This window comes from Rutidosis leptorrhynchoides, chromosome 3 (assembly GCF_046630445.1).
Source record: "Rutidosis leptorrhynchoides isolate AG116_Rl617_1_P2 chromosome 3, CSIRO_AGI_Rlap_v1, whole genome shotgun sequence".
Classification (NCBI taxonomy): Eukaryota; Viridiplantae; Streptophyta; class Magnoliopsida; order Asterales; family Asteraceae; genus Rutidosis; species Rutidosis leptorrhynchoides.
In genome coordinates this window covers 645,747,220-645,760,514 of record NC_092335.1, presented here as the reverse complement: position 1 = coordinate 645,760,514, position 13,295 = coordinate 645,747,220, and the positions used below count along the sequence as shown (strand labels likewise).

The 13,295-nt window shown below is 34.1% G+C and overlaps 2 protein-coding genes across 2 annotated transcripts; both read left to right on the top strand.

Annotated features, from left to right (window-relative positions):
* The first annotated feature begins 412 nt into the window (after positions 1-412).
* On the top strand, positions 413-9,709 carry LOC139902978 (uncharacterized). The gene is made up of 10 exons (XM_071885711.1): positions 413-1,003; positions 2,597-3,704; positions 4,336-4,419; positions 5,127-5,342; positions 5,681-6,421; positions 6,889-7,471; positions 7,591-7,688; positions 8,136-8,252; positions 8,355-8,471; positions 8,599-9,709. Exons 1-10 carry the CDS (start codon positions 717-719, stop codon positions 9,613-9,615), a joined length of 4,368 nt encoding a protein of 1,455 aa, XP_071741812.1. The 5' UTR covers positions 413-716; the 3' UTR covers positions 9,616-9,709.
* Positions 9,710-10,555: 846 nt separating this feature from the next.
* Positions 10,556-11,822, top strand: LOC139899147 (serine/threonine-protein kinase OXI1-like). Its single transcript, XM_071881978.1, has 2 exons — positions 10,556-10,923; positions 11,042-11,822. The coding sequence occupies exons 1-2, from the start codon at positions 10,556-10,558 to the stop codon at positions 11,820-11,822; spliced, it is 1,149 nt and encodes a 382-aa protein (XP_071738079.1).
* The last annotated feature ends 1,473 nt before the right edge of the window (positions 11,823-13,295 follow it).

Below are 13,295 nucleotides of genomic sequence, written 5' to 3'. Positions count from 1 at the left end.
ATTTATTATACTGTTTATGTATATGTATATGTATATGTATATGTATATGTATATGTATATGTTATTTCACTTCAAATTGGTATTTTATCATGGTTAATTAGTTAATTATTTCATATTAGTTAAAAGTTAATTATCCGATAAAACATAGAAGTTACATTAGTTCATAACAAAATTGGTTTCTGCAGACATAAAAACAAACGATTTTCAATGTTAGCATACAGACCTTCAGACCACATCTTCTCTATGGAACTTCAGAAAAAAAAAAAAAAAAAAGAAAAAAAAAAGAAAAAAAATCTTAAGAAACTCATTTCACTTAGGTAGGTGATAAGTGGGGTCTTTCATCGATCAGGCTTTTGAGTACTGAACATATAGTTGACTTTTCAATCTTCATTCATCTTTACATCTAATTTGAAATGACTTCTTCCTCTAGTAACATGGCTCCTCCTCCTGCTACGGCCGATAGTAGCAACAGTTAAGATGTATTTCTAAGCTTTAGAGGTGAAGATACTCGTCATTCATTCACTGATCATCTCTATGTTGCGCTGAAACAAGCCGGAATTCTCACTTTTCGAGACACCGATGACGCCGAAAGAGGCGAAGACCTAAAACTCGAAATTGAGAGCGCAATTAAATCATCACGTGCTTCAATTATCGTATTGTCTAAAAACTATGCAACTTCCACATGGTGCCTTGATGAGCTGTCGTTGATCCTTCAAATGAGAGGTTCGGATCATTTCGTGTTACCGGTTTTTTATCATGTGGATCCTTCAGATGTTGGTAAACACAGAGGAACTTTTAAGCTTGCAGTTAATGCTAATAGAATGTGGACAGATGAGAGCGTTGTTAATGGGTGTAAGGCAGTACTGACCAAGGTTTACGGTGCGATCGGAGGTAATTTTATGGTTACAGGTAATCGATCGAGACGGTGGACTGATGAGAACGTTAGGAAGTGGAAGGCTGCGTTGGCTGAGGTTGTCGGTGTAATCGGAATGCGTCTTGATGGGTATGCTTCTATTTTATTTCTTCCTTTTAATTAATACTATCATCTTTGATTTTATTTTATTTCTTTTAATTAATACTATCATCTTTGATTTGAAGTCAAACAGGTCAAAAATATGTGTAATCCGCACATAATCTTGAGACTAATTGTTTGTCATATATCAGATAAGGTTGTAAAAGTCGCTAGTTAGGGACTAGTCGATAGGAACCTTGTAGAGACTAATCCGCCTCGTAAGAGAGTAGTCACGTACTTTGACTCAATTTTGATCAAATAAATCAATCAAGTCAGAGACTCGTAGTGACGAATCTAGTATCGAAACTCAATGGGGTCCTATATAATTTGAGTGATACTTTGTAAAAAAAAATTTCTCCAAAATATGTCTGTTACTTAAAAAAACCTTTAATTTTAAAAATATATGGGTCCTAACTATAAGTTTAATGGTGTCCTAAAAAATTTTAGTACTAATTTGTAAAAAAAGCAAAAAATAGTGGGTCAAAGGACCCCCACATGTTTCCAGGTGTATTCGGTTCTGCTCATCGAGGACTAATCGGAATACTTCAAAATCCGGACTAGTCAGGGACTAGAAGGTCTTTTTTGGGGGGGGGGGGGGGGGGGGGGGGGCTTTTACAACGATGTATCACAGAGTTGTGTGGGCGTGTTTTAGGGTCTTGGGTTCTTAATTTGATGGCAATAATTTTCTTTAATACGTGACTATAAAGATTCACTGTTGCTATTGGTTATGTTAAAATGACAATTGCTTAAGTATTGCTTACTTCATATTTTGGTACTAAATATTGAAAATGGTGGTTTTGATATTTAGTGATGGCTTGAGAATATGTCTTTTGGCTGATCTGAGCTAATTCCATCCAAGCCATTTTACTAAGTAAACCAATACTCCCTGTTTTTTTAGACCGTTACGAGTTCTAGCTGCTAATGTTCTTGGGAACTTTATATATATATATATAGTGATTCTAACATGTTAAATGCATAAAGAAAATCTTTGATAGATTATGTTACTTTTATAATAAAAGGCAAAAAATAGGTCCCAACCTGACCCATGCGACCTATGACCCGTTTTTTCGATCCATTTGACCAATGACCTGTTTCGACCAGTTATCTCCAGTTACCCCCACCTGACCCATTTGGACCCGTTTAATAATTTGACCTGTTTGACCATGACCCATTTCAACCTAAACCGTTTTTACCCATTACCCAAACCGACCTAACCTGACCCGTTTTCCAGGTATAATATTCGGGCACATAACCCTCTGAATCGATTCCCATATTAGAAAAGTGGATATTTAAGGAACTCACATGTATAAAGATAAATGTATTACTCATTCCTTTCTATTTATTATAGTATATAAAATCTTTTGATATTGCATACTTTAGTTCTATCAATTACAAAAAATGGGAGGGTGGGCTCGGGTAACAAACTATAAATTTGGTCTTTTGGGCCAAGTGCCATGTTGGTAAATATCAAGTTATAAACTGGTTGACTTTTGTTTTTGTGAGGATTCATCTTTTTAAACGAGTGGTTAATAATTTGTGAAGGGTTCAAATTATAACTTGTTAGTTTGATTTGTGTTGTTACAGGCCAGAGACTGAATTTATAACAGAAGTTGTCGACACCATTTTCCAAAGACTTAATCAGAGCAAAATTTATATTCCACCAAATATAGTAGGGATGGATGATCGGTATAACAAGGTTTTCAATTCTTGGCTAAAACAATCCAAAGAGGACTTTTTAGTAATTTCCGGCATTCCAGGAAGTGGCAAGTCAACATTGGCGCAATATATTGTCTATAAATGTGGTGAAAATTATATAAGTAATAGTATTGTTGAAAAAATCGGAGAAAGATGTAAAAATAACCCACATGAAATGCTTATACTACAACAACAATTGTGTCGTGATATATCAAACGGAAAGGACAGAAGAATAATACCGAGCGTTTGTCAGGGTACGGCGCAGATTGAAGTCTTATTGGAAAAGACTAAATCACTTATTGTTCTTGATGATATTGATGACACGCATCAATTGGAAAATTTACTCGGATCCAAGAATATGAATAAAGAAAGCAAGATCATAATAACCACTCATAATAATCTTATAACTAGTTGGTTTGAATCCAAATCCAAAAGGTACCACCCGTATGAAATGGAGTTATTGAATAATGATGAATCGATCCAACTTTTTAGTCTTCACGCCTTTCGATCAAAAATCCCGAAAGACGGTTACCGGGATCTCGCTCAAAAGGTGGTAACATATTGTGAAGGAAATCCACTAGCTCTTGAAGTGTTGGGTTCGTCTTTTTCACAAAAAAACACGATTGCGGAATGGAAAAGTGAAGTAAGATTATTTGGAAAAGATTTTCATAAGGATATTGAGGTTGTACTCGAAAGGAGCTACTATTCGTTAACCGATTACGAGAAACAGTTGTTTTTGCATATTGCGTGTTTCTTTGTTGGCGATGATATGGATTATGTGGTTAAAATATTGGAGCCTGATTATGGTGCCGAAGCAAAGATTGAAACTTTGATTAAGAGATGTTTTATTTATGTCACTTCAGATAAAAAATTGATGATGCATAGATTGATTCAAGAAATGGGGAGAAGGATAGTGGTTGAAGAATCAACTTTACCTGCTGATCGTAGCAGAGTTTGGCAAGATGAAGAATCTTATAAGATTCTGAGAAAAAAACATGTAAGACTCGTTGTACGTGTTTGTTTAATATTTCCTTATATTTAACTATACCTAGAAAACGAGTCAGGTTGAGTTGGTTTGGATAACGGGTCAAAATGGTTTTGGGATGAAATGGGTCATGGGTCAAACGGGTAAAATTTTTAAACGGATCCAAATTGATCAGGTTGGGTAAATGGTCTAAACGGGTCATATACTTTTTCCATTATTTTTTACATTTATTATTATACTATTTTAGTTATTGTTTATTATATGCATAGGAGAACATTAATATACATAATAAATGATATAACCATGAATGCTTTCATAAATATTTGGCGGATGAAACTTGTTATGCTCGACCCATTTGACCCATTCACAAGACTCATTGGACCTATTTATGTTTATTGGGCTTTAGGAATTAATACACACATGTTCCTTTATATTTTGTATATAACCCAATAAGCTGAAGGGAAACACATTGGACAAAGTTTTGATTTACATTGCTAGATCTAATTTTTCTCAAGGCCCAATTGGCCCGAAAGCTTGGCCTAACTGACCCAAATTTTAGAGTATGGGTCTCAATTGCTGTATATATTTCAGTCAATCCATCTTGATCTTAGAGTTGGTTTTTTTCCAATGTGATTCTGTTTAGAAATCAAGGACTATCGAAGGTCTAGCTCTTGACATTAAAATGCTGATGAAAGAAGAGGAATTTAAAGATATAAAATTAGACGAGGTACGTTGTACTTTATACTATACTATAGCTTTGATTTCTCAACTTCAAATATGTAAAATACTCTAATACTATAAAAATCTTCATTTTTTAAATTTTGTTTAAACAAAAAACACTCTCCATCCATGGTCAACCAACTGGTTGTACACCCTCAACATATCAAATATCAGATACTGTGATTCAACAAGGCATAATAGCTTCCTAGCAGCTAGATGAAGATAGCTATATTGACCTATGAATGTGTCGATTCAAAGTTGTCCAAAGCTTATTTTCAATGCACCAGAGCCTTTAATACAACTTTATTCAAAAAAATTAGTTTATTACTCCCTCCATCCTAAAAGAACAGTCTCAGTTTGACTTTTGAGGTCTTTCTTTGTCAACTTTGACTTCAAATATTTTTGTTTGTATAATATAATATTGATGCAATATATATGAATGGATTGAGTTTTAAATGTATTTTTCATTGATATAACTATTATTAAATATCTTATAATACAAACAAAACAATTGAAAGTCAAAGTTGAAGGTAAAAAAACTTTGGAAAGTCAAATGAGACACTTTTTTGGGAATGGAGGGAGTACAATAATGAGATTAGAATTAGATAGATATGTAGTCATATGTGACACACTAGTATCTTGTGTTGATTTTTCAATACGGCGATTGTTACTTCTTTATACATCCTGATTCTATTTCTTTCTTATACTAAACAGCTTTCAAGCGATTCACTTCGGCGGATGGATCGGCTGAAATTGCTCAAGCTCAATTATGTGGAACTTACCGGATCTTACGGGGATTTATCTGAACAATTAAGATGGCTCAGTTGGGTTGGATTCAGCAAAAGCACCATACATACTGACTTATTCATGGGTAAACTGGTTGCTTTAGATATGAGCTATAGCTGCTTGATAGATTTCGAACCACCCATGGTAGGAAATTTATTGTTTCCTTTTTAATTTTTTTTATTTACATATACTTTTAGATTTTTTAATTATAAATTTTACTAATATTTTTTAACTTTTTCATTTTTTTCTGTTTTTTTATTTTATCATATTGAAATGGGTTTTATGATGGATCTTCTAATATCTTAATAGACTAAAGATAGGTCCATATTGGACCCATTCCCTTTGTTTTCTTGAGACCCAATGTACCCAAATGGTTGACCCAATGGGCAATGAGCCAATTTTTAGAGTATGGGTCTTAATTGTCAGACACAAGTCTTATGCGAACGTAAAAAGCTAAATATAATCTATTACTTTTGAAACAGCTTCTTGGATTACTGAAGATCTTAAATCTTAAAGATTCACACGAACTTTTCCAAATCCTCAGCATTCATCAGATACCTAATCTTGAGACGTTGATTCTCTGGGACTGTTACAGTTTGTTTCATGTGGATATAAACATTCGAAACCTTCAAAAACTTTCTTTATTAAACATGACAGGGTGTAAAACCCTATTTAAAACGGAACAAGTGTATACATCGTTAGATTTCAATGCTTCAACTTCTGGTGCACAAGATCCGTCCTTTCATTTGCCACATTTGCTACAACGATTATTCATCAATGAATGCGATCTTGAACGTACTGATTATTTTCCTCTGAGTTTCAAAGATCAAAAATCTCTGAAATACTTAAATTTGGGAAATGGTCTATTTGAATTACTGCCTCGTTACAACTGTCTTAATAATCTCCTGGTTCTTGACTTGAAAAGTTGTTTAAGACTTAAAAGTCTTTTATGTCTCCCAGAAAAACTTGAAGAATTGTATGTAGATGAGTGCATGTCAATAGAGAAAATAACTTTTGAATCAGGTCGATTTACGTTGCAAGAGTTTGGTTATGAAGGCTGCTTTAATTTATGCGAAATTGAAGGCCTGTTGAAATTGTATCTAGTATCTAAAATTGATGAAACTGATTTGGGACACATGAATTGGCTAAAAGAATATCAAAATCATGAAATGTTGCTGGTTGGTGATTATAAACTCACCAGAGGCAGAACTCGCCATCTCCAGGTTTTTTTTATCCCTCTCATAAACACAATCATGAAATGTTGCTGTTATTATTATATTATATAATATATATATATATATATATATATATATATATATATATATATATATATATATATATATATAATAACGGAGATAAGAAGAAGTATATTGAACTGTGTTCTGTGTACATATTGTGTTACATAAACCTTCTATTTATAGAATGTATAGTTACATAATCTATCCCTATACAATGACTAGTATATAACCTTATACAATAAATAGTTGTCTAATATTCCTCGCAAGCTAAGGGCGGGCAACGACCTGCAGCTTAGATGGTAAACTTGCAAATTGTTGTGACAAGTGGATTGGTAAACACATCAGCAATTTGATCATAAGTAGATATATATAATATTTTAACATTAAACTACCTAGATGTGTACTTGTAGTTTGTCAACGAATGAATGAACTTGTTTGGTTGTGTGGTGCAGATGTTATATGAATTTAACATAATGAGCACATCTCTGCCAGACATAAGGCATCCAAACCTGGTCCCCGAGTATACGTCACAATCAACATCTGTGTCTTTTGACGTGCCTTCCTCTCCAACTACTAGTCGTCTCCAAGGATTAAACATAATACTAAGATATAAATTATCAGGTGAAGATTGGGCCTGGTTTGCTAAAATCAGTGTGACCAATCGAGATGATTTGATTTACAACCCAAAAGTATTCGGCAGACCTGATTCCAATGATGTTTGTATATGGTTAAGCTATTGGCCAATAGGAAACTTGGATGTTGGAGTCAAAGTTACTGTCTCTATTGTTGTCATGAGTGGGTTGGAAGTAGTTGAATGTGGGGCCAGCCTGGTGTACGCTGATGATGACGTGGCAGGTGAAGTTTGTGAAGAAAAACTGGGATGGGTAGAATCTGTTGGTAGAGACTTGTCTGGATTTCAACTAAGTAACGGATCGTTTTATCTTTGTCGACGTGATTTCTATAAGTTAATGGAGGTTGGGAAACTGCCACCTGGCTGGTTAAGTAAAGTAGTTGGTGATACTATTGAAGATACAGGTAGGTATTCACCTCTTTTTAAATTCTATATTTTGGGTGTGGGAAATTAAATTAAAGCTGACAAAAAAAAAATAATAATAATAATAAAAAAGTAAAAAAAAATTCCGATATTGTTACAGAGGTGAGAGGATGGAGAATGGCTGGTCGACCTCGACGACTGTATCAATCATTTACAACACTGAAAACTGTCGGATGCATCATCCAGTTTCCTCAAACGGTAAATATACTGTGCAGTATGTTTTTATGAAATTTATATATTATTACATGGATCCGAAGTTGATTGTGGGTCCACATGAACGAATAAATTACACGAGTTCTCAAAATAAGAAGACCTGCAAAACTACTATAGTTGACATGCACAAGATTTTACCTCCGTCCCATATTTATTGTCCAGTATTCCTTTTTGAATGTCCCAAATTGATTGTCCAGTTTCATTTTCAACCAATTAGAAATAGTTTAAGTGGGTCAGAATGAAATTTGATTGGCTAACATATTAATTATTGTACTTATTCTTAAACTGTGTGCAATTCTCAAGTGGACAATAAATAGAGACGGAGGGACTATAATTTATTCGTTGGGTGTATATATCAATTTGAAATTTCATTGTAAAACTAGTGTGATAACCAGGTTTTTTCAAATCTTGCTATGTTGTTTGTCAAAAAAGATTGCAGATATTTCTGGTTCATCTTTTGCCAGTAAAACTGTGGGGTCCACATCAAACATTCTTGGGGAGACAGTTGGATCAGGGACTACATCTGAGTTTAGCAATACCGAAATAGAGGTATATAAAAATTATTAAGTTTAGCAGATTAATAAACATTCATTTTTTTTCGTGGAGAAACTGTGAGTCTGTCAACAAAACTTATAGATTTTCAACTAACAGGTCGTGGACATCTCTGAAGCATCTGCCATTAATGAAACTTTAGAGTTAACAGAAAGCTTGATTGAAAAGATAAAGGAACCAGCTGCCACATCTTTATCAAGCAAACTAAAAACAGAGGTAATATATTATTTTATAATCATTTATTTAGGTATTTTGTACGTTTAACTATAACTCTTTGTGCATTCAATGCCCGATATAAACATGCTAATTTATTCACTTCATGCTAAATGCTATATTTATCCAGTTCAAAGATGCGGATGTTTCAGAACATTATGTAACCTCACTATCATCAACAAAACATTTTTCATTTGAAGAGATAGTATTAGCAACCAATAATTTTGAAACTACTCGGGCCATTGGACGTGGAGGATTTGGGTCGGTATATAAGGGTTCAATTAGAATGGAAAACACCGATGATGTTGTTATTGTTGCCATCAAACGGTATGATTCTAGTTCTAGCTTTGGGGAAGTTGAGTTTAGGACAGAAATCGAGATTGTTTCCAAGCTGAGTCACCCTAACTTGGTATCTTTAATTGGCTATTGTGATGATAAGGAGAGGATCATTGTTTATGAATATATGCGGAGGGGATCTTTGTATGATCATCTACTTAGAACCGAGAGTCCATTAAGTTGGATGCAACGAATGAGGGTAGCCATAGGTATTGCAAATGGATTGGATTACCTTCATACCGGGGCCCAACACGGAATCATACATCGTAATGTGAAGAGTAAGAACATTCTTCTCGACACGAACTTGGAAGCTAAGCTTTGGGGATTTGCGTTGTCCATAATAGGCCCTAGTGATGAATCTTCTTATGTTGAAGATAGTGTAAAAGGCACAATGGGGTATATTGATCCAGAGTATTTTAATACTGGAAAACTGACATGGAAAACAGATGTGTATTCTTTTGGAGTTGTACTATTTGAATTGCTATCTGGGAGGCTTGCAGTAGACCATCGATATCGAAAGGAACATGAACAAATCAGCTTGGTGATGTGGGCTAAAGAGTGTATAGAATCACATAAATTGGATATGTTGGTTGATTCTAATATGAGTGGAACAATCGCTCCCAAATGTTTGAAACAGTTTGCTCAACTTGCGGAGGGTTGTGTACGCAGTGTTTCGAAAAAACGGCCTACCATGAGCCAGGTTGTGGACTCTCTTCGCGCTTTAATGAAACTGCAGGAAGAATATGATACGTTTGGTAAGTCATCAGAAAAGGGATCTATGTCAAAGATGAAAAAGTTTATGGGTTTTTGAATTAACGCATGTAAACTCTAGTAATTGTTGGCTCTTCATCAATGTACTACTGTACCTATTTTAATTACAGAGCAATGATATATAATAATTCTTACTATAATAGATTTGTTTTATTTTTATGTATCTGTTTAATCAATTCTTGTTTCACCGTGGTTACAGGTTAGCTAACTTACACCTTGATTACTATTTAGATTAGAATGAGAATGTGGTCCAAAATTTGTTGGTGAACAGGCTGATGAGTCAGTCACTCATGCCTTGTTAACTCTTGAGTCATGATTCAAACCTTGTTAAGCTCATAAGATAACTGCATAGAAGGCAAAGTGTGAGTTCCCTTTGAACATGATATGGCTGATTCAGATTATACTTCTCTTAAATTCATTTATTTTTTTAAATACCACCTGCAAACTGATTAATGTACTACTAAGTCGAATTTTCTGCATTTTTTCTATCATAGATAGACTTCGTAAGAATTTGGTACATAGAATCAATTCGATTTTTCCGAGAGGAGGGTTGGCCCAAAAGCTTCACTCTGTTTCACAATTACTCCATTAGTCCATTATTTTGAATCATTTAGATTCGAAATAATTCAACAATTAATATTATTTATATTTTGCATCTTCTTAAATCATAGGAGTAAATAACATACTACCTCCTTCGAGATATCACACAAACCTTTCTGACACTTTATATTGCTTAACCATCTGACTCATATAGTCATATGTCATATCCAACCAATATCCCTCTCTTTTAAACTAACTCACTTCCCCCTTTGTCACATATCACAACAACTAACATAACAACTATTGATTCTTTCAACCTCAAAATCCCCTTATGATAACCTACACATTTCACACCAAACAAATATATATCTATCCAGAATGCATAAAGTTCGATAAATGCACTTATCCACCATTGCACTATAAATATAATACAAAAAATCATGGATGAAAACCAAATTCCAGTGTTAGAGATTAGAAACTTACAAGTGTTATGGGTATTAGGCCATGGAGCTAGGGGAGTCGTGTTTCTCGTTCGAGATAAATCATCCAACGGCGAATTATTCGCTCTGAAGACAATTTTACGAGCTTCAGTTACTAACAAACTTAAGATAACAAATAGCGAGTGTGAACAAATTTCGTTTGAGCAAGAAGTGTTACGCATTTCACAACATCCGTTACTACCAAAACTTCGTGGCGTTTTGTCTACTGATAAAATTATCGGTTACGCAATTGATTATTGCCCCGGCCGTGATCTCAATCATCTCCGGAAAAAACAAACAGAACGATTGTTTTCAGTCGATACAATCAGGTACTTCTCCTTAATTTCAAACTATTGGTTTAGATATTTATATATTTTTTTAAAGAATTGATAACTGATGATGACAATTCAAATATTATTAATTGGATTCACCGTTTTATCGTTATAGGTTTTATGCAGCAGAATTAGTACTGGCATTGGAGTATCTACACGGATTAAAAATCGTGTATCGAGATTTAAAGCCGGAGAATATATTAATTCAGGAAAATGGACATCTAATGCTTGTCGATTTCGATTTATCGAAGAAATTATGTCCAAAATTATCTCGATTAACAGAAAACGTAACTCCGTTACGGAAAATAGAGTTTTCACAGAAAAAAACACACGGTTTTTTAGTTTGTTGCGGTTCTTCAATTCCGTTAAAAGATTCGGTACATCCAGATGAATCCGTACACAATTCAGAAACGTCGTTTTTAAAATCGAATTCGTTCGTCGGAACGGAAGAATATGTGGCACCGGAAATGTTAGAAAATAACGGACATGATTTCACGGTTGATTGGTGGTGTTTAGGGATTGTATTGCATGAAATGTTGTACGGTACGACGCCGTTTAAAGGTAAAAACAGGAAAATGACGTTTTATAATATTTTAAATAAAACGCTGGAGATTGTTGGTGAGCCGACGCCGTTGAGGGATTTGATACGGAAATTGTTGGTGAAGGATCCGAAATGGAGGATTTCGACGGCTGAGATTAAAGGACATGAATTTTTCCGGGGTGTTGATTGGGTGAATGTGATGGAAATTGATAGACCTCCGTTTGTTCCTGGACCGTTGGATCTGAATGGCATGGATGTAAATAATATTGATGTTGAGGCTTTTGTTGAAGGTTTGTTTCGTGTTAGTGATGACGTGCACGAGAAGGAAGAGGGTCATGATTTCTTGATTTTTTAAACAAAATTTAATTGTGATTAGAATTATAATTAGAATTAAGTTTAAAATGGTATTAAGTTATTCTTATTAAGTATGATTTTGTATTCAAGACTATGTTTTTCCATACTTAGTATGTAAAAATAGTTAGCACAGTTTACACGGTTAACAACACATATTTTAAATGGGCATTGATACATTTAACATCTATTACAATATGTTAATGCATGATTTATGGTGGATAAAGTAAAAAATTAGGGGTGTTCAAAACCGGATATCCGAAAATTCGGATACTCGGATTTCGGATATTCGAAAATTCGGATAGGGGATTTGTCCATCAGATATCCGAATTCGAAAATTCGGATATCCGAAAATCGGGTATCCGAAATTTCGGATTCGGATATCGGATTATCCGAATATCCGAATTAAAGTACCTATAAGATAAAACCACGCATATTGTCTGCACTTACTTCAACCGGTTAACATTTACAAACATAAATTCAATAAATAAAGTAGAATAAGTGCAAACTTTTTACAGCAATAATCCATAAATATACATATTTTCATCTCAGTACTTAGCAAGTTTGACTTGATCAGTTTCTTCCTTTGTTGCTGGAACCTAGATACGAGATGAAACATTTTCCACTTTCGGTTGTTGTAGTGTTGCTAACATCTTCTTCTTTCGTCACCCTCAAAACATTATCTATATAGCTAAATTACATATATTGAAGTATCACACCATTCAAGTTTCATAAATACATTCCTTTTTATTGATTTTTCATCGTCTTTTTTCTTCTCCTTCAAAAGTAAAGACATTATAGATTATCGATTTTTTCTAAATACAAAATTAACATATAACTTTAGTTGTATGCTCAATTAAAATTAGGTGTAATTTTACATGCTACAGATGAGATGATGAAGGCTGAAGATGAGATGAAGAAAATGAAATTAAAAATTAAATATACTTACCGAGATCAAGATTGGAGAACTCGGATCTCGGGGAGATCTCGTGTGGATTTTTTTAGGGGGATCTCGGCATCTCAGAATAATCTCGGGAAGATCTCGGACATTGACTTACGTTGACTTTGTAGTTTTTTTAATTAAAATATACATAAAAACATAAATATATGTATATTTATACTTTTTTACGAGATTTTACAAAAATATCCGAGAAATAAGTGAGAAAATCTTAGAAATTACGAATTTTACAAGAAAATCTTACAAACTAGCAAGAAAATTCGAGAAATCGTGGCTTTGACTAAGTTAGACCCCGTTGAACGAGAAATCTCGGGAGATGAACATCTCGTCTCGGTTGCTTTCTAAAAACGAGATCTCGGGGAGATCTCGGGAGATTTACAACACTGACCGAGATAAAAGAGATCGTAAGATGGAGACTTATGATTAGATTATAAGATGAAGAGATCAAGTTGTGAGGAAGATTAAAGATGAAATGTTTAAGATCTAGAGATTTTGATTTTTGTTTACTGTAACACCCAT